The 25,636-nt window shown below is 38.9% G+C and overlaps 1 protein-coding gene across 2 annotated transcripts in view; it reads right to left on the bottom strand.

Moving 5' to 3' along the window:
• Positions 1-25,636, bottom strand: part of cftr (CF transmembrane conductance regulator) — a 47,702-nt gene that overhangs the window by 14,003 nt on the left and 8,063 nt on the right. For both annotated transcript variants that reach the window (XM_044192822.1, XM_044192821.1), the window contains 17 exons: positions 24,527-24,638; positions 23,169-23,384; positions 22,425-22,514; positions 19,569-19,732; positions 19,048-19,173; positions 17,788-18,034; positions 17,514-17,606; positions 11,962-12,138; positions 11,558-11,749; positions 7,059-7,153; positions 5,889-5,975; positions 4,605-5,394; positions 4,262-4,390; positions 4,119-4,156; positions 3,167-3,453; positions 2,862-2,941; positions 2,303-2,453 (listed from right to left, as the gene is read on the bottom strand). In XM_044192822.1, the coding sequence (XP_044048757.1) occupies positions 2,303-2,453; positions 2,862-2,941; positions 3,167-3,453; positions 4,119-4,156; positions 4,262-4,390; positions 4,605-5,394; positions 5,889-5,975; positions 7,059-7,153; positions 11,558-11,749; positions 11,962-12,138; positions 17,514-17,606; positions 17,788-18,034; positions 19,048-19,173; positions 19,569-19,732; positions 22,425-22,514; positions 23,169-23,384; positions 24,527-24,638 (3,074 nt within the window). The remainder of the gene's footprint in view (positions 1-2,302; positions 2,454-2,861; positions 2,942-3,166; positions 3,454-4,118; positions 4,157-4,261; positions 4,391-4,604; positions 5,395-5,888; positions 5,976-7,058; positions 7,154-11,557; positions 11,750-11,961; positions 12,139-17,513; positions 17,607-17,787; positions 18,035-19,047; positions 19,174-19,568; positions 19,733-22,424; positions 22,515-23,168; positions 23,385-24,526; positions 24,639-25,636) is intronic.

Genomic DNA, 25,636 nt, shown 5'->3' with positions numbered 1-25,636 from the left:
CAAAAAGAACGAACGAAATATAGTTCCCGTGGCCATGGTGCAATAAAAAAACAAAACAAATCAGTGAAAACAAGCATAGGATAAAAGGACATAAACAGTAAATTAAAACGCAGCAGTAAAAACAAGAATAGAACAATGGGAGCAGCCAACTGAGAAACTACACTTAAGATTAGTGCTTATGTAGCACCTCCCCCCAATCAGGTGTTCAGGAGGCAAACGGACTGTGGGAAAAAAATGTTTTGAACCTGGTGGTTCTGGACTTTATACTCCTCAAGTCACTATATTTTTCAAATCTCTCTCTCTGCTCTCAATAATCCTCTGTAGTTGGACTTTTGGGGGACACATTTGGGGTATCTTTTAGTAATGGAAATAAAACAATGCTGAAAAGAAGCGAAAACATTCTATTAAACATTTGAGTGACTAATACACATAATTTCCACTGTCTTTTGTCTGACATGCTGCTTGTGACACCAGAGGGAACGACACCAGGATGGGGTTGAAGGAAATCCCAGCTCGGTTCATCTGTCTGACACCGACATGCTCTCAGTGGCTCCGGAAAGACCTCGCCGTCATCACTGAAACACATATTTAGTGACCGAATCGAGAGCAGAGCAGGGAAGTCCAAAAAACAGAGTGGCATCTTCGTCAGCAGTTCAGCGATCTGTTTTCTCATCCTCAGAGCTGCACTGCCCTGTTTGCTGCCACACTGACTTCTTAACTGAAATCTGAATCGAGGGGAGGACTTTTAGATAAACGTGCTGTGCTTTAATGTATGTCATTGTTTTTCAGTATCTTGATATACTGTATTGTAAATCTTTAAATTATGATGTAGGTCTTGTAAGTATGTACTCGGGTCTCAAGAAAGAAATTAAATCTCTGTTTTGTCCAAAGAGAGACTTACAATGATTATAACTACACATTGTTTTCACTGGAAATACTTTCGACAGGAAAAAAAAAAGAGATTTCTTTTTAATGTTATTTATCAATGCTTGGAGTTGGAGGCATAAAAACTCAGAGATGGATATCTCCAAACCTGGACCAATAAAACCCAAACTACATGTTTGTATCCTTTTTATTTGGTCCAGGTTATCTGCAAACATTGATTTTGGTGTTTTGAACTGTGGGAAAACTGGTCAAAGCAGCTTCCATTGCACCTTTTTCATCATTGCCAAATAAATGTCAGCAGAGTGACCATTTCTGCAACACACCACTTATTACAAGACTCTCACTTGGGGAGTAGGTCTAGTAGTTAAAGAGATTGTCCTGCACCCTCAGATTTGACCCCCACAAACCCCAAGAGTCCTTAATGAGTGTCAACTACTACTAAATGCTGTTCAAAAATGCCAGCCTCAGCAGGTGATAAAATGGTACTCTGACTTTCTCCTGATTCTGCTCATCACCACTGTTCAGCTCCACTTCCCATTCTACTAGAGCACCTGATGACAGATTTACTTTTGTAAAGATACTCCCCTGCTACACAGACAGTATATTGCCCAGAATCTTCACTGAGGAGCTCAAACAAGCAAAAACATTTGACTAATGAGTAAAAGCTTTTATAAATGTTTTAATTCTTTTCACAGGGATACCAAACTCTTTGCTAAATGGACGATAACTGTTTATTTTATTTGCCCTGCCTCACTTCCTTTAAATGTTCCCGCCCCTCTGAGGCGCCCATCCATCCTCTCCTTCAACCCTCTGTCATGTTTTTGTTCTTTAGCGTGACCTTCGCCCCCTTGGCCATCCACCAACTCTGTTTGCAGCCGGGCAGTTATGATGACTGTGGCGTTTGCCCCAGAGTCTCGCTTCCTCTGTTCATTCTATTGGTTTTCCCATCATGTTCTCACTTTTACTCTTCCTGAATTTTTGCAGTCTTGCTAAACCCCTCTCTGCCCGTTGTCCTCCTTCTTAACTCTTATGTTCTCTTATGTTGTCAAATAAGAGAAATAACAATGGAAAACGTAATTTATCTACAGGAGTAAATTCTCTTAGAGCTAGAGCTAAAGAACAACATCCCTCGGGCTGGTAGGAATTCAGCCTGTTACTCAAGGATACTTCAGCAAAATGGCTGCCTTCAAACACATCACCAAGACCCACTTACATATACAATGTATATGTTTCTTTTGCATGAGAAGGTCAGTCTCCTTACTCAGTACTCTACTTTCCATGCAATGCTATGATGAGAAGCAGCATTTCCTTTGCGTGTGCTTTCTAGTACTTGTTATGTCTCTTCGCACTAGCAAAAAGGAGTCATTGCACTATTCTTATAATAGTCACACATACACAATTCCTCCCTCGCTCTCACCTTCAGCCTCCAGTAGCTTGAGTTGCTGTCCAGTTCGTAAGAAGTACTTTCTGAGGACAACAAAGATGACAGCTAATGGGATGGCAGCGATGAAGATGTAAGGCCGCATGATGGACACAGTGAAGATGGCACCCGTAACAATCAATGTCAGCTGGTGTGAGGGGGTAAAAAAAAAAAAAAAAAAAAAAGAGAATAATGATCAGACCTGAGTTAAACAGCAGAAATAAGTTTGTGTACATGTTTACAGATACATGTCTAAAGAGTGTACAAAAAGTTAGTCTAAGAAAACAATTACGCAATTTGTTTTCTTTAAAACACGAGTGAACTTCAGTGCTACATTTGCAAGACTAAAAAAACTAAAATTTGAATGTGAAGCATGCTAACGTTATTGCCTTAATGATAGCTTGTGCATTGCACCACGTGACGTTTGTAGTGGAGGTAGGGATATCTGTAGGTGTAAATTTTTTAACATTTGGTAGAGCTATGCTATGCAGCCTTATTATTATTATTATGGACACTGTTACATTATGTTACGTCATCCATTGTGTTGGTGAAATACCTGTATGAGGTCAAACAGCACCAGAGGCAGCATGTCATCTATGGTGGCCATGTCCTTGGTGAATCTGTTCATGATTCGGCCTGAAAGAAAAAAACTATAGCTTTGTAATGAATGACTACATTAATATGGCATTCAATATGGCTAAACAGATGTGGTTCTACAGGTAGACAAAAAACAAAAAAGGAGAATACAAGGATACTGTACCACAACATTTATGACATGACATTTGCATTTTCAGCTAGTTCTTTTTTATTTTTAAAACCAAAGTCCTGAAAAATATTAAGACAGTGAACTGAGAAATTCACCTGTCTTCATAGTGTTGAGCACAGCCATGGGGGCTCGTATTACAGCGCTAAGCATCTGTTCATGCAGTCTTTTGGACACAGTGAGTAATGTGTGCACTAATGGGAGACCCCTGAAGAATCCCAAGGCCAGCACGCTCTCCGATGTGGCAACGTAGATGTAGATGATGTAGTAAGCACTGGTCGGTGTGACGATGACTGCCAGGGGGACGGGGGGCGACGAGGTGTTGGGGTGTTGCTCATCGATGTAGTTGGGTGATAAAGGGTTTGTGCTGTCCCTCGAGATCTTGCTGGTAGAACAAAGAGCAAAGGATTGAGAATGGAAAACCGACAGAATTTTAGTCCAAAAATAGACACAAATACACTGTAGCTCTGCCAGTCAGGAGACATATACAAGAGTACAAATCAGCTTTTGCACCATTAAAGCACTTGAATCTTTAACATAAAAGTTCCCAAAAGGCTCAATGATGGAGATATGTATACATAATATGATGATCATAATGAATGATCATTTTTACATCAAACACTGAACTGCTCACCCATAAGAAATGTTCAACTTAGAAAATCCAATATTTAAAAGTGCAGGATCCTCAGAAAAATTACTATTTAGTATTAGAATTTACATGACTATTTAAACCTATTTTAATACGTACCGTATGTTTAATGTATTTAACATTTATATATTTAAACATATACTGTATTGTCTTGTAGAAGAGAGAAAAAACTACACAAACTACAAAAGCATAATTGTACATTCTCATCAAACATATGTTAAAAACTACTTTAGCCACCAAATACAAAGAAGATCTAATTAATGATGATAATATTTAATATTTCTGTGGGGGGGTAAATACTGGAAATGCAGACAGGGCAGGGATTCAGTACAGACTGAAACAACACTAATGTCTTCTGTTTTAGTCTCAGTGTCTCAAGGAATATGAAACATGACACTTACTCTGTAATGAGGAAAATGCCAATGACTGAACCAGCAACCTATTGGTGGAAAGAAAAAGAAAAAAAAACAGAAACATTTGTTGTTAATTAAATTCACATAATTTAAGAAAAAAAAAAACAACTATAAAATGGTAGTGATTGTACCTCAAGGACGAAGACAAAGACGATGAAAATTAGGACGTAGACTAGGCTCCTGTTGGTGGTGACGTAGCGTAGGTAAGTGCTCCATGAGGTAGTTTCAAAGATGTTCTCACGTTCATCTGCGAAGCATTGCTGTGAAGGAACAGATTTGCTCTTTTACCATACAGACCCATCTAAAATCCCCTACCTGTAAATCGTGCAAAACTTTAATTTGAGACAAAGTCAAGAACATTTTGTGGGTCTTCACAAGATCTTGAAAATTGTGTTGATTCTTCTGGAAGTCTAAATGTCAAAATATACTCTTGTAGTCTAAAATGCTTTGAAAAAGGGTCTAACAAAGCTCTACCTCCATGTCTTCTTCATCCACTTCCTCACTAATGTCATAAATGCTGTCCTTGGACAGGCGGCGGGCATAAATGTCCAGCTCAGACGCCAGGTCGCACTGCGGCGTGATGGACAGCTTTTTTCTGAAGGAGGACTGCATCTGCTCTCTACGCTCCTGGCCCTGAGAGTTTGTGATGAACGCCAGGACAGACTGGCGCCGCTGCCCGTTGAGGTGCTGCAACCCATGATGGTACAAGTTCCCCCTTGGGAGCACCTCCTCGACTTGATCATCCTCAGGTACTACAGAGAATTTCCTCTCAGAAAGTTCACGAACCCCGTCCTCTATCGTCATGGACTGGGGAGTATTTGCAGTCTGCTGGGAGTTCCCGATGAAGGAGAACTTGCGAGCAGCTGCCAGGGGATTGAGGATGAGGGACTGTTTGCGTTTTTCTGGGTAACCATCACTTCCAGGATGGCCTTGGGATCCAGAGACCATTATTGGAGGCTGTGACTGGCGGAAAGACTGGCGAATTGGCTCTGGGCCTCGGAAGCCAGCGGTTTCATCGATGGAGACCCTGCGGAGAGTTTCTGAGAGGATGGAGCTGCGTCGCTCTGCGTTGATGTTGTCATAAGCTTCCATGCCGAGGAGGAGGGAGCTGAAGTCAGGGCGCTGGGCCTGCAGCGCTGAGAAGGTGCCGTAGAAGTAGCAGTCTCCATTGTGCAGCAGAAGGATTTTGTCTGCTCGTTTGAGATGCTCTAATTTGCTGGTGACCACAATACGTGTCTTGGAGGCCATAAGTTTACAGACGCATCTGTGCAGTGAAAAGAAAATGGAGATTGTAAACAAACATCAGATGTCAACTTATGTGTCAACTTTTACAAATTTTTTAAAGGTCAACTGTCAAACAAAGGCTGTTTATATAAAAAAAAAAAAAAAAAACGAACAAAAGACAGAGCGGTATCAAATCTTCCAAGAATAACCAGCACTTGAAATGACCAAGCTACTGTATGTGTTTATTATTACCATGACTATGTTCACGGTTTGACTAAACAACCATGAATCAAGATGTTCATTCAGCCTGCTTTTTCCCTTTGAACGATTGCCAAAGTCCACATTTCATCAAAAGGATAATTCCCTTTTGCTCGACTCCCATTTCCTGAGAAGGTTACGGTGTGATGAAGCAGCCTTAACTCACCACAGACAACCCGAGTGTGTCTGAGACAACAAGAGATGACCTTGAACTTAAACTTTAGCTCAACCACCCCCACCTCCTCCACATGAAAGACTCTCTGTTGGGATACACACTTCTCAAAGATCTCTTTCTCCGTCACGATGTCCAGGTGGGTGAAAGGTGCATCCAGCAGGTAGAGGTCTGCATCTTTATACACAGCCCTGAGGGAGAAAACACAATAGACACAGACAGAGAAAGAGAGGAAAACTCTATATCAAAATGGTGAATTGAGGAAGTCAGGTCCCTGTGGGAATAAATCAATTCAAGTGAGTGTTTACAGTGATGGCAGAAATCCAAAACTAATGAGTGGCGGCAAATTGATGCCAGGACACTAAACCAATAAATAATGCATGAGAATATGCGAGCGCCTGACTGCAATCTACACACAGATTTAATGGAGTAATAAAGCTCTGCTGAGGCCGTAGAAAGCACTCATCATTAAAACTTAAGACTATAAAAACACAACAGTTAGTGCAAGCAGACAAACACACAGATAAGAATGACAGGTGACGGTTATCAGCTTGGGCAAGGTACAATTATGTACAGAGGTTCTTTACACTGTTAGGAACCAGTATTGTAGCTTGAAGCACATCAAATCCTAGACACTTGTAAATGTTATTTAGTAGATGTTTATGTCTTACAAAGAATGGAAGCTCTTACGGTACCTTGGAAGTGCTAGTAATGACGATATTGATGATAACGGTTATTAGTTTATGGCCCTGAAATTGATGTTTTGAATTTATTCATTGTGAACTACAATGTGTATGCAGACCACTAACATTGATACAAAGGTTGCAAAAGTGAACATGTGTTGGTTTTTAAAAGAAAAAAAATGCTGTTTGGTGTATTCTTGAGTCAGTTATTTTCCGTGTGGAGCTCTTTGATCCATGCACTGTGGAGCAGCTAATATATTGGGCCTTTGAACTCCTCCTTAAAACTAAAAATTAAATTCCCATTTCTCACTGAACCATAACATACCACAAATTATAGTTCACTAATTGATCTAATAAAAAAAACAACACAAAAACAAATACTTGCTACGTTTACCCCTTCAGAGTTCTTCATCAATTAGTAGTATTACAAATCATGTTCTAGTTTTGTCCATTGCAAAACAACATGGTCACATAAAAGATTGGAAAGCAAAAACTGTAATTATAACTAATCAGCAGAGGTGGTCTGCGCTGACAGACACAAAGGGGGTGAATGAGGCGTGCTGACAGACGCTCAGCTGTGACAGGAAGTACCTGGCCAGGCCGAGGCGAGCCCTTTGACCACCACTGAGGGTCACCCCTCCTTCGAAGAGGAGCGTCTTGTCTTTCTCAGGCAGCAAGGCAAAGTCCTAGAGAGGAAAACAAGGGGTCAGCGGGTCAAACACATGCATGCATGCATGAGCACCTTTTCTACGACAGCAAGAGGAACTCTGTGATACCAGAGAGCTTGACAAAAAGGCAAAAACACATTAAGACACTGAGGACAGTCAAATCATATCTTTAAGAAATATCTCACATTCACCTCTTCCACATCAACCTCTACTTCCCTTGTGATGAGTTTTTCCACTTGAATGATTGAAGCGTGACATGTGTACATTATCTTTGCAATATGCAAGGCTGGTACATTGAAACAGCAAAACTAAAGCTTTGTGTGTCTCCTGCCAGTGAGAGCTTGTGATGAGTTTTTCCACTTGAATGGTTGAAGAGTGACATGTGTAGTCTACTGTTCACATGTTTTGAATTGTCCCCTTTGCACTCTATGAGGGCCTGTTGTCATTGCACAGTCTTTGTTAGATTAACTTAACATAGTGTGAAACTCTGCACAGAGACTCTTCTCTGTGGGGGCAGAAAATGGCTGCAAATGTTTAATGCATAGATGATTTTTGGGATATGGTGACTGCGTGATTCTTTCCAGTGTGTTCTGGGCATGGAAACTGTTTTTGACTGGAAAACACACCAGTAGCTGCTTGAAACAGTATAAAGTTTACCCAGAAAATTGCAGGTCTTTATTTACTGATATGTACAAAAGATGTATTATTTCACAGTTTAATGAACCTGCACCCATAAAAGAACTAAAAAAAAAAAGGTTAATTTCTTTTCATGGTAAGGTATCTCAGTACTGTGACTGCAACAAAGTTTGCCTAAACACAACAACGCCAAGACACAGGCCTATACATCCTTTAACCTGGTAACAAAGTGATTCATGTTTATAATATGATCACAGAAACCACACAAAAGCACAAACCACACATGAAGGATGTCACAAGTAGAGACATAGTGAGTTCTGTGCTAATTATTAATGAAAATGGATGCCCACACCAATAAGGATGAAGTGACAGCACAAGTTTATCATTGTTAAAACTTCCTACCTTTTCAATGGCAGCTTCCGCTGTCCTGACAGAAGTGCATAGGGGAACAAGTTAACATGTTGTTTAACAGCTTGTAAAATAAGGCAGCATAGTAAAAAGACATGTTGTGTGTCTCACTGGGAACAAAAAGCGCCTGCCGGGCCAGCAGCAAGAGGCTGGTGGCAAAAGATGAGTTTAAAGTAGGAAGAACACAACATGTGTTGTGAGACCACCCACGACAGTCTGTCTGGTGCTTCGAGGGGCAACAACAGTGAGGAATTACAGTCAGAAGCCCACTAAACGCCTCATCTCTGTCTGGAGAAATCTGCTCTAGTTGTCACTCCTGTCTATCAGGGTTGCCGTGGGGATTTTTCCTAGAGTAGAAAATCCTGTGTGCACTTTCTCTCCTCATTTTAAGTAATTTCTATTGATATTTTTTTTTAAAAGTTATTGCTAACAATTATCTTACAAAGTTACCCTCTCATCATGAACCTTGGAATGCTTTTATGTTATACTTGGAAAAAGTAACATAAACATAAACATAGCTTAGCATCTTATTATTTATGATCGATTGAAAAATCTAATTCTCATTCATATCAGAAGAAAAAATAAATGAAAAAATAGCACCATCTGCGATCCAAAACATCAATAAAATGGTTGCACCAACCAAAACAAATATTAAAAAAACTCAAGATTTTAACCTGCTGTCACTCTCAAATTGATTGACAGGACTTACACAGCAAAAATTAAAACTTAATTATGCTGTAAAAAGATTTGTTTACATGAGTAGTGTAAACATTGCAGATAATAAAAATAATGACAATATTTTAAGTTAGGATAATTTTGGGAAAGACAACCTTAAATGTATTTGATCAGAAATATTATAGATTGTACCTTGAAATAAGCAGTATGTTTTCGGCATACTTTTTTTTTTTTTTTAGATGATTTGTAAATTTTTTGATTTTTCAAAATGGTGGATTAGAGAAAGAAAAATATAAGAACACTATAATTTTAAAATGTATCTACTGCAAAGCACATTACTTAACAAGGCCAGTTACCACAGCTGACTACTTCAAACAGTGCATCAGCCCCACTGTTTGAAGGTGAGATGCTTTTTAACATTCTGTCATTTTTAGAGGCTGTTTTAACAAAACTTCAGAGGAATCGTCTCTCCTGCTTGTCAGCCTCAACACTCAATCAAAGCACACAGGAAGACTTCCTGTCATTCTTGTCATTTCCATACAATATACAGTAGAACTGACAGTGTGACCCCTCTCCATACAGCTTTTATTCTATCAGTTTCATTGACGCCTCATGGCAGCGTTTGACGCCTCTCCTCAAAGACAAAATGGAGGCTGTTTTTTTTTTTTTAATGGTACATGGGGACGTCAAAATTGCATGTCAGCTTTGTTTGCTGTAACAACATGTTGTGTTTGTGTCAAAACCATGGAGGCACTGTCAATGGTGGTAGTGAATAAATATGATGGTGTCATCCTCTACATGCGCTTCTGCACTGATTTCAGTATAAATAATACTAATACAGTGTAGTTAAAATATCAACATAATTAAAAAATGTCACTGATTTATCAGCATAAACTTTGCTTACATAGGTTCCAAAAATTATTTAAAAATTATGGACATTTTTTTAATAGCTGTGGTACTTTGGATATATGTGACAGTTAATTACTAAATATAATTACATCACTGTAATTTACTGCATTTTTATTCCTATATTTTCCCAAAATAAATTTAAAAAAATGTATTTGTGTGTATATATATATATATATATATATATATATACACACACACACACACACACACATATATATACACACACACACATTTCTGAAATTGGGTCAGATTCTAATTCTTAAATAGTTCACATCTAAATCATTTGTTTGTTTGTGCAGCATATGTTGGATATTTGTGTGTCTGTTCACACACACACACACTATATATTTTTTATAATTATACAGTGTACATGTATGTACAGTGTAAACAAATATATTACATCACTTCTCCTGGGATTTTTCACCATAATAAATACCTACTTTATTTTCATGTATGAAACATGTTTTTCTGCTCATCAGTGTAAAACATATTTGATAATATAAGTTAATATTGAATCACAGGCCTAACAAGCCCACAGATCTGATGGTTTGTACATACAGCTCGTTTGTGTTGTAACATCTGTCACTGGGAACCAACAAGCTCATATTCCATCTCTGTGACATAACGAGAGATTTCCATAGCAACAGAGGAGACATTATTCTGCTGAGGGACCGTCAGTCAACACTGAGGCTTATGAGAGGGCGAGTGTGTGTATGTGTACCAGTGTAAGAGACAGAGAATGTGCAAGCATGTGTGTCTTTGTGTGTGTGAGGGACATAATAGGTGTAAATGTGGACTGGGGAAACCTGAACCTTCTTGACGCCTTGCAGAGGCTCCAAAAAGACACCTGAGCAGAGAGCATCAGTCCAATGAAAGAGAAAAGACTTGAGAAGGAATCTGGCAAAGATGCAAAGTTATGAGAGAAAACTACTATAAAACACTAAGTTATTTGGAATTAAAGTAATATTTAATGACATTTTCAGAGCAACACATGTTGCTACTCTGTGTCACTAATTTATACACATTCTCTGTTCATTGACACTTAACTTTGTTTGTACTTTTTTCATTGACAACAGTGACTGTGGTAAGCTTCAGTTCAGTTATAACAGATTACAGTTGTGACAAGTTTTGATGGTGGTACAAAAGTATCAAAATGTCCAGTGAACAAACTATTACTGCAGCATGATCCACTTCTGTTGTTTGTTAATATTCTTAGAATGTTCCACACACACATTTTTTCACAAAATATGGCTAAACACACCACATCCACCCAAATAGTCATGCAGGAGCCTGTTGAAAGACACTGAACCTTAGTCATATTTTGTTTGTGTGTTTTGAATACTCATGTGGTTCATCTGTATGTTCAGTATGTTTCAAATGCCTGTGTTTTCACCAAAATATGGGTATTTATATTCATATTTTTGGAAAAATATGAGCGCTTGATGCTCCCTGACCATATTGACCAGATTGCTTAGTAGGTTATGCTGCAGGAGTGTTTTGAGAGGATTGAGAACACTGCTGCCTGGGTGAAAACATTGACCGACTGCACAGATTTACCACCTTGAAAATAGAGTCTTGGCAAAAATCCTCAACTATAAAAGAATCGGTTATATTTATTGTTTTAATCTTTTTGGGTGAGTTTGGAATGAATAGTAGATTATCTGTGTAGTTGCCGTGAGCAACAACAGCCACCATGGTTGAACATATCTACAAAAATTCACTTCATCTGTAGAACAAAAGATGTAAAGAAGAAGGGAGAGAAACAGAATGAATAATGTGATAAAATGAAAATACCTCCTCCAGCTGGCAGGCCTTGATGACAGAGGTGTAGCGGTACTCGTCATAGGTCAGGCCAAACAGGATGTTATCTCGAATCGTGCCCGGCATGATCCAGGAAGTCTGTGGTGAGAAGGAGATGTGACCGCTGTGTCTGATTTTACCCTCCGATGGCACCAACTCTCCCAGGATCATCATGAGCAGGGAACTCTGGAAGAAAACGGGGGAAAACTGAGTCACACTTTATTCTACTTCATTTTTATCCTGAGGCATTAAGATGTTGCTCTCACATAGAGCAACCTGTAATGAGTCAGCATGTAGGGTTTCAATGTCTTGCTTGAGGACACACTGATCAAACATTTGACAGTAGATGGACTCACTTACCAAAATTTCATTTGGAAGAGATAATTTCTTTGACCTACCTTCCCTGAGCCAGTGGATCCAGCCACTGCCAGCATCTTGCCCTTCTCCAGGTACAGGCTGATGTTTTTGAGGACAGGTGTGACGTAGAGGTTAGTGAAGAATAGGCCGGCGTCACCATTCAGGTGTCCATTTGCTTTGTTCTCCTGCTTGATCTTCTCAAACAGCTCACCAATGCCCTGCAAAAAAGGTCAAAGTCAGAGTCTTCACCTTTTTGTACGGACTGAATGAACACCAAAGATGGTATAAAGATACTGAAACAGTGTGGTAAAACATCCTTTATGATAATCTAAGGCACACAGTTTGTTTTTTTGAATGAAATTTAATTAAAGATAATTTTCTTTTTTTAGAAAGAAGTAGGTAGTTGAGTAGAAGTAGAAGCTGATAGATTTTTACCTGGATTTTATGTTCATATATATCAAAATGTTCTCCTCTTTCCCACTGTTAAGTGTACACTATTCACTACAGTTTAAAACAAACAGCTCAGAATATGCTTCTAGTAATAAAATGTGAGCAGGTAAACGGGGAGTTGTAGAACAAGATGATTATATCCACATTAGTTGATATTTAGCTAACCTCTATAAACATATCTGCACATGAATGCAGAATCTGTAGGCAAGGGACAAAATTTTGGTATCAGAAGCGTTCTGGTTTCCATTTGTAGTCCGTTGGTGGCATACAGGTAAACAGTCCGTGTGGAGAGCCAAAGAAGCGGAATGCATTGGCCGAAATGCAATCTCGGAACCCATTGGCTATCGTCTGACAACAATTTAGCTTTTTATCAATCTCAGAACCCTGGATTTTAGATTTGTATTAGCTTTTTTTAAGCCAATGGGTTCCGCGATTGCTAATCAGACTGAACACAATGACCGGCGCATGGAAGAGGAAGTCTTGGCATGGAAATCCATTATCCTTCAAATGGTATTTTTATAATCAGAAATTCACTCAACTCCCAGATTTTCCTTTTTGAACAAATAAAAACCAAAAACTAATCAGCCTCTACTATACTGCAGTTAATTATATCACATATTACTAAACTGCACTACAATACGCTACATTATACTATTGTAGCATAATCAACCTCCAATGCAGATGAACATTTTGTATGTTTATTGATAAAAAGAAATCAACTTCTCTGAAAGTTGGCCCCTGAGCCATAAACCTGTCCAGAGAACTGATAAGCTTTCCCCCAGTAACTTCCTCAGTCCCATGACCTTTGCCGGACTTGAGGCCACTAATGGAAAATTGAATGACAATGTCTTGATTTACGACAGGTCTGCATGAAGTCAAACTAATCTGATATCCTGTTGGGATACAATTCATACTATGGTGCAAGACTCACAAAGGAATGTTGAGTGCCGATAGTGATGCTAAGCCAGTTTTTTAATTTATGACCCTCACTGACTTGGTAAACTGAGAAATGACTTGGCCATACAGAATCAAAATGTATTAACAAACATGTTAAGTTTCATTATCAGTATAAGAAGAACGTGAAGCTTGATGTTGTTATGCTGATGCCAACAAAGAGCAATAGACCCTGTTAACAAGAAATGTTCTATATGTAAAGAAATGAATGATGTCGTACAAAGTATGGATTACCATTTTCTGTATTAACACAACTATTATTTCAGGACATCCATGATAATTTGCGACAGCATGTGTGATAATTTGGGATACAGTCATTAGTTTAAGTCCTTGCTTTCAACTCTAATGACATATTTCAAAGAATATTTTAAACTGAGTTCTTGTTGTCTTAACCTTAATATAATAATAATATATATAATAATATATAATATATAATAAATTAAACATGCCTAAGGTTACTAGATGTTACATATTAGCATATGATGTGTTATGATAGCCTTATTCTGTCCTAACTCCACTTGGCATAGCCTCTATGATGTGTTCCGCATTTTTGAATAGCTAATGAAACAGGAAATGTAAATATTAATTTACACAAAAAAATTAATTGATCATACCCTACAATAAGATACAATGCAAGTAGAAATGTCATCTCTGCCCCACACACACCACAGGGTACATTTAACTGATTTTATTTTACTATTTCATTTACTGTTAAAGATATGTGTGTGTATAACCTATATATGGTGTGTCGTCATAATAACAGATATTGTAACATATATTGCCATGTATGACATTTAATTAATACTATTTGTTCATTACTTATATGTGGATAATATCCCGTTGTATTCATAACAGTGTATGGTGCCCCCCCAGGAAGGCCCCCTGACTTCAACTGACCCACAGAGCAACCGAAGGCGCACTAAACATGTTGGAAAAATGCTGATATCCAACAATTCTTAAAGAAAGAAGCCTGCGAAAAAGGATTAGAAACAAAGAAATCCTGGGACTTACACACCAGTCACATGGTGCAGAGAAGGGAGAGAAGAGAGATGGAGTGAAAGAGACTTGAAGACTTAACTCTTAAACAAACAAGCCTGCTCCACTCTGCTGCAGCACCTAACGAGTCCTAACGAAGACCATAACGAACTTTAAACTCAGTCAACATCTGTCAGACGCTCACACTGCATTACCATCACAACCGAACCTCATCAGCCTGATTATGGAAGAAGAGACCCACTCGAGCCGAAGTCACCCCGCGGGACCGACAGCGCGTCCAGAAACATGGAACTCCGGAGAGTTTTATCTGGAACCAATCGCCCACCGAGTGCCCCAGGGAAAGGGCACTGCTTCTCCTCTCCTTGCCTGCCCTGCTCAGCCCAAACTCAGGTGAAACAACAGATACTTTGCTGTGATATTAGGGTTTGATGCTTTAGCTTAGTAAGAACAATTAGGAAAGGTTTAGGATTAGGATCTCCCATCAACATAGGTATGATACCTAAATTACTTCAGGTGATTAATAATTCCTAAAAATAGTCTCCCTTGACTTTCCAAAACTTCTCAGTTCTAGTTTATTTAATTGGTAACTATTAAAGTTTGTCCACATGTTGGTCTCCTGTGTTTACACAAGTTAATATGTTAACAATCAATGTTAACAATGTTAATAATCATTCACTGCATACTCTGGTGTCAAATGTTCATTCATTTACTTATTAATCATTCATCACTGTGTTCTGTCTGTATTATTCATTCATGGTAGCATTTATCTGTTCATTTGTGTGTCTAGTAGTTATCGTTGTGTGTGTGTGTGCGTAGTTAGTTAAATAAACATTTATACCGGAAATATGTCCCGAGACAAGAACTAAGTTAATATGAACGTTGATTTCATTCTGATAGCCAGAAGTGAGTGTATATCTGCTCCTTCCTCTTAGAAAATTGAGGTAATTCGATATAATCTGTTGAATGCATCTAAACCTTTAAAATGCTACACTATATTCTACGATACTAGGGTACAGTGCCCCATGCTTTGGTGCTACAGTATACTTTTACAATACACCATACAATACTTAAAAACACTGTACCATACTATGCTGAAGTATACATCATTCTGTGTGTACGTGTGCATGGCATGTACTTGATTTGTGTTTTTTGTTTAGTTTACATAACTGCCTACATCAGGGCTGAGTGAGTGTGTCCGTCATGCTGTTTTTTCAGACAGTGACACCAGGCCAAGCTGCTGTGGGAAACGAGATTCTCGAAAGACAGAAGAAGACTCCCAAAGTCTCACAATGGCCTTATTTCACCTCATCTGTCACCAGCTCTGTGAAGATTAATGGGTGACACATCTCACTGATAGAAAAGGGGAACTGTGCTTGACTCACAGGCTTAATCATTGACCCCTGTGACATTTTATGGGTCACCGTTCCTCTAATGCCAGGACTTGCTGTGGTTTGTATAGGTTTGTCTGTGCAATTCTCATTTTAATGAACTGACGTACATGCTGTCAGCAGTAAAGAAAGGCAACACCCCTCCCATTCATCTGCGAATGGCACATTCCAGGAAGAGGAGAAGGCAAGAGGAGAATCTGGGAATTAGGTGATGAACACAACTCTGAATCTCAAAGGGAGATTCAGAGTGTTCCCAGCAAAGGCAAAGTTTGGTGACGACACTGGGATAATTAATTATGCAAAGTGATGGAAAAAAACACAGTTAGACGTTTGTTTTCTCACGGTATTGGGTGGTCAATGAATCACACCTGTTAGACTAAGTTTACAGCCTCTGCCTATAGATAAGATTATACTATCCACTCCCAGTGATGGTGAAGAATTAACTATTATACCTATAATGCATGGTGGATTTAGGGGTTGTGGGAGTTTTAACTTCTTTGAACATGCCTTGCTCTCTTACAGCAAATGTACTACAGCCTGACCGTTACAAGAGGCCAATACTTTTGTTGACATTTTAGAGACAGGTAACGATTTATCAGCCGACAGTCTTCTATTTTCATTCTCTATTTTATTTTTAATTGGTGGACAAACTACAGTATACAAAACAGTGTTGCCATTACAAACAACCTTAAACATATCTTTGGCATCTCTTTACTGACATTTCTTACTTATTGGCTAACATATGGCGATAGATATTATCTACAATAAGCCAATATTGGCCAATCAAAGACACAAAGAAATAGCTGAATATCAGAATCAGTTCAGGCTTCAATTAATTTGTTATGCTCAGCTTACTAAGCACAAGGAACTGCTGTCTGTCTCACGTACACAGTTCATTTACTTAAACAGTACCCATAAACCTTATTTACCTTAGTTATCTGGATCACTCTCACTCCAAACTAAGGATATTAATGATTTATCATTGATTAATCAACATTAAGAATTTGAACAATCAAGATAATCATTCATTATCTAAGATTGCGCAAAGTTGTCTTAGTAATTGTATAACCCAGGGGGGGATCAGTTCACAAACTGTTTTTAGTGGATTTCGACACGGGGCTGCAACTTGAGCAATCCTTAGAGTGCATGATGTGGGCATGGTACTTACATAAAAACCAGTTTGTCTGTTGTCAAGAAATCCAAGCAGCCTATATTTACTTGATATAGCATTTGTAGGTTACAGCCCTTCTTTGATACAAGAATGGGAGCTTTGTTTTCAGTGCCTTGCAAGTTATGTTATCCAGAAAAGTCTGAAAGTTGTCCACAAGTATGGTTTAATCTTTTGAATTCTGTTGGCGATATGTTGAATAAAAACAACTGCAGCAGGAGCAATTTTGTAATTTTGAGCGATGGCATTGTTTTGTTTACTTTCATTTATGATTAAAATGATGTGTTTATTTATTGTATGAGTCAAATACTGAATCCACCTGTGTTATGCTGTGAAAATAGCCCATATCATTATGTATTTAAGCGTTTAATAATGAACCAATCAATTATTGATCATCAATGTAACTGACGATAGATAAGAAAACTGCTTAAAATGTATCTCTCCTATCAAGCCACAGAGAGATTTGCATTCACTATCAATCAAGATCAGTGTTCTTTATTTTTGGTATTACTTACTTACTTTTTAGGTAGCACTGTTCTCACCAAAGTTTAATTAAACAACACCAAACATACAGTATTTGGTATAAATGACAATGACAAGTATCACATTCAGTTTTGACACACAGAGATTAACAAACCTCGTCCCAGGATGCAGACACGTTGACCAGCTCCAGTTCAGTGGTGGTCAGGTTGTACTCCAGCACTCTGTATTCTTCCTTCATCAAGAATTCCTGGAGAAAGCAAAAAACAGGCAGGTACATCTGTATTATATATACATTTATTATATACTGCTCAAATCTGTTGCGAGCCGTTGAAGGCCAACACCAAAATGGACATTTTGAGATTGAATCTGTTGATGACCTTGACATTTCTAGCAGACGTGCACGTCTTGCCCCCTGTGACTGAACCCACCTCGATTTTCTTGACCAGCGCCAGTGTGTCGTACCACATTTGGATGGATCCTGGCAGCTGGCGGGTCAGAGTCATTCGCAGCACCATGCAGTAGGAGGCTGTGGTGAAGATACGGCGCAGGATGATGCCTTTACTGAGTGCATGTGGCACAATGGCAGACACGATGACCAAGATGGCGGAAAAGAAGTACGAGGCGCTGTAGAAGTAACGCAGGGAACCGATCTTCCTCGTCAGCGTCATCTCGTCCCTGAGGAGGGAAGGGAAATGGGACAAAAGGAAAGGAGAAGATAAGTTAATTTTTTTAACGAGTTTTAAATTAAAGTTAATACGTGTATATAATACTAGTACAATAAAGTTTCAGTTTATATTTAATCTAGCAGAGGAACTTTCAAGGACCAGGACCAAGTTATTTTTGCATACATTTGTCATATTGTAATTTATATCAGAAAAATTATTCATATCATACTATTGATTTCAGCAACACCACACAGACTTAATGCCTAAAACTGAGAATTACAGGAATTGTCTTTTGTTTTCCAAGAGCAACCAACACCCAAAAACGCATTTTGGTTAACAGCATGTCACTTTTTCATGATATTATCAGGTAAATGTGAAGTCTTGGTGGCTTCGTGTTAGCTCTGACAGTTATCAAAATATTTCTGCACTATGACACCAAAACTCTTACCCGTACATTTATTGTACTTGCCAATTACAGTGATCCTGATTCTGGCTGCGACAGCCACCACTGATGCCAGTATCGTTCTGCTGGTTAACCACATGTTTTAACATCTCTCTCTCAATTATAGCACCAGGTTGATTCCATTTCTACTGTACAGTCACAGCTTTTTGAGTGTGATGTTAGCTGACTCTCTTTCTCTCATTTCTTTTTCCTGCTCAGTTCCATTTATTACAGTATATTTATGATATCAATAAACATATAGTATATAAAAAGATACTGAAAAGATGGATGACTTTAAAGATTAGGAGTTGTATACAGCATGCAGACTTACGTATGACCAGAGCGATACTGCTTCAACACTACTGTTAAAGTGGCCTTAAACCTACCAATACCCGACTTTAGGATGCGTTAACACTTTATTTAAAGACTGTTTCATCATTTTAAATGACCAGCAGATACATTGTTGTAGTCAACATGGAGCAAACATGAGTAAACTTTGGTAAACTTGGGTATTAAATTAATAGAAAATAGCTGTAGGAAATATTCCTTTTGTGATACAGTTGTGTGTTTTGGTGTCTTACTGCCTGATGTTCTTGATGATGGTCTCCATAACCTCCTCCCAACCGTACGCCTTCACAGAGTGGATGTTCTCCACGATCTCTGTGGTGAGAGCCAGGCGGCGGCTGATCATCCCTCCTCGCTTCACCCTGTTTACAGAACAGTTTTACATTACCAACTTACAGCAGCATCATACATGCATAGAAGAAGATTTCTATATGCAAAGAAAGACATGTATACGCAGATGCACAGGCAGACACACACAGCAATTCACAAGCATGAATCCATGCATACATACAAGCATGAACATGGATATCACAACATGCAGCTACACATGCACAAACATGCTCACATGCATATTTATGTATGCACCTGTACTGTGTACAGTATATGTTTGTATATTATGCGTTCGCATATTTACTGTATATACACAGTATGTGCAGTATATAAATAAAATGTGTGTACAGAACAACTGAAAGGTTGTAATATCTGATACTGATATATGTTCCATAATTTGAGTGGATGTGTGGTAGAGTTTCCCCACCGGTGAGGTCCCATCTTCTGGGACAGCCAGGCCTGGATGATGCCCAGCAGAGTCAGAGCTGCCAGCGCGCAAAAGCCGTTCACCTCGATCAGCTCCCAGATCAGACCCACACATAGTATACACTGCAGGGGGGTGATCCATACAAAGTGTGCCAGACCCAAGCTCTGGAATTAACATACACAGTACATAGAGATGACACAGGGTAACTGTAATATGACTTATTACAGGAACAATACTGTGACACCTTCCTGCAAGGAAATGTTCTTTTGCTCCTGACCACAGAGAGGTCAAAGGTCAGGTTCAAGGAATATTCCACTGAGAACCTATGTTTTCAGAATCATACACTCACTATCTGTAGGCTTGAAAGGTGGCTCTGAAAAGTTAGCAGACAGTACAGAGTACAGCAGCTGTAACCAGCTTGGATCAACGTAAACAAAACAGAGTTTGAAATGTAGTCATGTGCAACAAAGGTTAACAGTTAACTACACTAGCAACAAACATAAACTGTATTTAGCTATATTTTTGTGAAAACATGAGGGTTTGGAACATACCGAGCATGGAGATAAAAAGTATAGCAAGTTAATTATGCTGTGCTAAATATGCTACTTCAATTGCAAAGCTCTATGTAAAATGTGATATTTTTTCCCCCCTGCTGTTATAATGGATCACCATCAGAATCATTTGTAACGGCTATGAATCCAAGCTGACTGAAGGAGTGAATATGCAATTCTAAAAACATACTGAATGTTTTCTGTGAGCATTACTTTAACAATGGCAAATATTTGAACCTGGTCCTACTGTAAAAGGAAAGCACACTGGTGTCCACACATTGATATACACCTTTTTTACCTCGGTGAAATCAGAGTGCAGGGTTTACCACTGGGCAATTTGGCAGGATTAGTTATAGAGTTGTGATGTCATATTGATAATGTTTTTCAATCGTTTTGTGGTTGAATAAGTTTGGTTTTTTTTGTAAAATTCCCCGTCCCCTACCCATTGTGCATGAAAGATCTGCAGTGCAGTAGAATGAATGAATGAACTTTTACAATGGCTGAACGCAAGACAGAACGAAAAATATACAAGCACAAAATCTGGGGGCAAATAGTCAAAACAGACTAAAGAAGGAATGCATCAAACAAACTTTTATGTTTTAAGGAATCTACTTTCATCCAGTCAGCACTGTGCTGATGAATCACAGCTGCACTGTAGGTTAAAAACACTCAGTTCTCACCCCTTTCATCCACTCACCTACAGGGAAAAAATCAACACACAACACACACACACACACACACACACTAGGTAACCCCCAACAGCCATTATAAGGGGAGAGTGGTGCATTGGCCAAGCCACATCCAAGCCAGGTGATAATTGTCTCAAAGCAGGTTGCAGAGTGTTTCCACATTCAACGCCTCAGTGAGACCCAAGGCAAGACTGAGTTCAGTCTAAACAGACATACATACAAACACACACCCTCCAGCTTTGTTGTCTTGCATAATCAGAAATTTGTTTTTCAACACTGATTCACAGTTAGACCTGTCACGATAACTACTTTTGTTGGACGATAATATTGTCCCAGAAAAAATTCGCGATAAACGATATTATTGTCATTTTAAGACCATTTTATGCCACTGATATGATAATATAACAGCATAATAATGCAAGTACACCCTTTCAAAGAGCACTTAACTTTTAAGTTGCCTGAGCCCCGCCCATGGCGTAAATCAGACATAAAGAAACGGACGATGAGAGGATAAGCAGCACGACCAGAAATGACAGAAAAACGTGTCTCAGACTCAGCATAGTTTTGTTCTGTTCATTCGGCTTAGGCGCTTTGAAAACAAGAAAAACACTCAGGCGTTGTGCCCAAGTCTTATAATGTAGGAAAAACCCTGTTGTTTATTCAGGAATCATGTTGGTTAAAATGGTGCCGACATTCTTCCATTCCAAATAAACACGCATGTAAATACAACAGGCAATATCATACGATACATGGACATAACCGCGATAATTTTTGCTGACCTACATAAGTCGATAATGTGATTATCATGGCAGGCCTATTCACAGTTACAGAATACTTTGCTTAAATACACACACACCTACCTGTGTGTGTGTCTGTTTGTATACGTGTGTGTATTGTTCCAGATCTACTGTCCTCTAATTGTCCCTCAGTATGAAGAACACATAGCTCTGTGTTGGGTAATAAAACAGACTCACTGAAGTCAGTGAGGGTGTGAACTGTCAATCCTCTCTCCCCTCATTCTGCCTGTGGAGACAAAAACTTTCTCCCAGCTACTTTTGAGTGGAAACCTATTGTATTGTTCCTTTGACTTGAAAAAGTGACTTGATTTTTGTACCCAAACAAACAATGAGATGCAATTCACATTCAATTCAAAAGTCAATTTCAAAAGTTCTGCACTTTCATACGTATTAAGGCTGCATTTTCTGTACTACAGAATTCTCCACTGTGTACACAGGTGTCCTAGAGTATTTGGTACACTGAAATTTCATTTTACAATTAATATCTGTACTATTTCTAAAAATATGATTTTACAAAGTGTTGAGGATTCCATTTCTGTTAGCTTCACTTCACACATTAGTTAGAAGCCAGAATTTATATTTTCATGCTTAACTTGTTTTTCATTCTGGAGGAAGATAATTGAATACACAGTAAGAGATCTGCATTCCTTATGGCTGGCAACTCAGCCAGCCAGTGTATGATCAGTACCTTACATTTGGATTTGGAGCATCTAAATTGCCTGAGATTACAGAGATTAAAAGGTTTATGGGATAGTAAAATGGAAAGAAAAACCTGCTCCAATATATATGTAAGTTAACAAAATGCTTGGGTTTTCTCACCTCATCTAGCTTGTTGAGGTGGGCGGACATCAGACTGACCAGCTGACCAGTGCTGATCTTATCCAAGACTCGGCTGGATAGTTTCAGGGTCTAAAAAATATCAAAAAGGTCAAGGGTCAGTTGAAGCACAAAAGGAAAAGGGGAGAAAACTGCCTATGGATCGCCGCCTCTGGACTTCCAACATGTTAGAAGGTTTCTGGGAATGTTCAGTCAAGCATACTAAACAAGGTAGAATCATTCATCTGATCATTCGGTCTGATCTTAAAAAAATAAAAAATAAATAAATTAAAAAAAAGCTGACAAATGCTCACACACAACTGTCTTACCATCTTATCAGCTTTTTTGCACCAACAACTGGTTCTTACAGCAGTGACCTTAAGTAGAAAGTGTTCGATTCACGTGTAATCAAGGAAAAAGACCCTCAGTGCCAATATTTCAGAGGCAAATATTGTACATTTTATTTTCATTGTGTTGCAAATTAAAATGTAATGAGATAAGACTATTCAATATCACTGTTGTTGAAATCTTGCTGAAATCTCCAAAATGTCAACTTTTTAGGATAAATGAAAAATACCTTATTTTTGCATGGTGACAATAAATTGTAGACATATCTTCAGACATAGAGCTTACAAAAGGAAATGAGGCTGGAAAAATGTCTCAAACAGTGTAGAACGGTTTAGGTTTTACACAAAGAAAGAAACAACTGAGTCTCAGTTCCATGAGTACACACTGTCCTCCCCTTACCTTCTTGTATATAAGACTGAAAAGAGCGATGCGGATCTGCATGCCCAGGTGATGCAGGCCAAAGATGGCAGGTTGCAGCAGGAGGAAGCGGGCTGTGAAGAGGAGGCATAGGCCCAGGGCCAGGAAGTATCCCTGGCTCCGCTCTGGAACGTGGATAGGGTCAAAGGAGGCAATGATGCGACCCAGAAGCTGAGGCTGCACCGCCTTGGAAGCCTCCTACACCAAGAGATGGGACAATAAGGGAAGAGACGCATTGATTTGATCTACTTTTACATTAATAATTATATTTTTACTTTTTCTTTTTGGTTGAGAAACAAAAATCAGTCACTTGGAGCAGGTAAGAGTCAACTCCTGGTCAGCTCCTGGCAATCCTTTTGCAATGCATGTCATTCATAGTTACAATTATTTGTTAAAAATCCTAACTTTTAGGTGTCAAAACTAGCTTAATAGAAGTCACTAGTGCATTCTTCTACCAAGGTGCATACTCCTAATTTTTAAATATCATTTAAAAATGTTTTTTTATATCTTGATCCTGTTGTGCATTACAATATACACTGTTATATGGTACACCATGATCAGATTTTTTTCCATACAATTCAGTGCAGTAGTACATGAGGAAAAAAAACCCAATGTCACACCGTTTAAAAAAAAAATGTATGGATCTGTCCAGCTAACCAAGATCAGAGTCAGAAATACTTTATTGATCCCCGAAGGGAAACTCTTTCGTTACAGATGCCCTATATAAGAGGACATCAATGTCAATGTCAAAATTTTGCTTTTAAAAAGGTAACATAACTGAGATTCTGCTAAATATTTAAGAACATCAAACAACCAGAAACTCCTTTTGCAACCACCTCCAACTGTACTGACACAATGGCTGCTGTCGCCACCTTCCAATAAATCCGGGAGAGCGACGCTATGGTGCGACATGCTTGTGATTTTTATGCGTCATGTCACTGTAGCTCTGTAGGCCCTCACCATTCCAACACAGTTAAGACTGTTAACAGGTACCACCCCCCCCTCCTTGGTCACGCTGGCCCAGATTTGGATTTTCTGACTCTAGCAACTCAAAAAGACAGGTATGTTGTAAACACAGATCAGAGTTTTTTTTACAGTCTTTTAAATCACGATGTTACGATGGTAGAGGGCTCAGTGGTCGGCGATGGACGATGGCATCGTTCATCGGCCCACCCCTACTTTATTCTATCTACAAAATAAGCAAACTTAACATCACATTGAACAGACCACAAGAATTTTATATGTGCAACTCATGGTATGATCCATTATGGCAGAGTTAACACCACACTTCCTAAGTCGAGTTATGTCAGATCTGTTTCCTCCAGAGATGACAGACTCACCCCGAGGTAGAGGAGGACACCAAAGAAGGCGAAAGGGCCGAGGAAGCAGCGGGCCAGCGCTCTCATCAGCCTGGGCTTGTTCTTGGCTGACACCACCTCTCTGTCCCATTCTCTGCAGGGAGGGCAGAGTTACAGCACAGTTAAACAGCAGTGCAGGCAGGGTGGGAGAATAACACATCCACCAGCCAAATGCCAGCAAAGTTTGGCTGTGGCTGTTCTATTTGTCTACTACTATTTGGCAACAAACCAGCTTTCCAATTTTCAAGAGTCCTTTCTTAACTTTGGCTGGTGATTCAGTCGCAGAACGAGAAGCTATATTACATTTATTTAAACAAACGCACAAACATAATTGAAGTAATATGACTAATGAAAAAGAACATTTTTATTTGTTTCTCTTTATTAATTTGAAGACTTATCATTAAGTTTTTTTTTTTTATGGAATTTCATTCGGGCAAATCTAATCTTTGTTAGATAGTGAAAACGGAACTCTTGTCTATGTTGAACCTCAACATTGTGATGTGTATTTTTATAAGCTTTACAGATTTTTCTAAAAATATTTTTGGATATTGCCTATTGTAGCTTTAAGTTTGTTGCTCTTGTTACAACACTGTTGGATTAACTTCCCACAACTGCCCGGGCAAGCAGTTACAGCGACGGTAAGTAGCTGCATTGTTCACTGAGGGTCATTTATAACTGAGGGTCATTTGGCTGACCAGTTCAACGGTGAGTGATGGGAGAAGAAGGGGAGAAAAGAAAGAATGAGCGAAGGAGAAGGAAGGAGGGGAGACCAATAAGGAAGAAAGTGATAAAAACAGAGTAAGAGGACAAAGTCTGAAGCGTTTCCCTGTCATAGGTATTGATACTATATCCTGAAGTACTACCAAGCTCTAAAAACTCTACTATACTAAAGATGTATACAAAGAGAAGTGCTGCCAGTTTTGAACAGTATATTTATCTCAATTTGCAAACTAACCATTAAATACAGTGTCCTCATCACTGCCATTCAAATTCGGTTTTCGTTACAACAGTTTTTTGTGCCACGCAGTGAGGTGACAAAGCGATAACAAAAAAGACTGCGTAGTCCCTCATTCGTCCAGGAGTATTCTATCG

Source organism: Siniperca chuatsi, linkage group LG4 (assembly GCF_020085105.1).
Source record: "Siniperca chuatsi isolate FFG_IHB_CAS linkage group LG4, ASM2008510v1, whole genome shotgun sequence".
Lineage (NCBI taxonomy): Eukaryota > Metazoa > Chordata > Actinopteri > Centrarchiformes > Sinipercidae > Siniperca > Siniperca chuatsi.
Note: the sequence above shows the minus strand (reverse complement) of the source record. Positions and strands in the feature narration are given on the sequence as shown.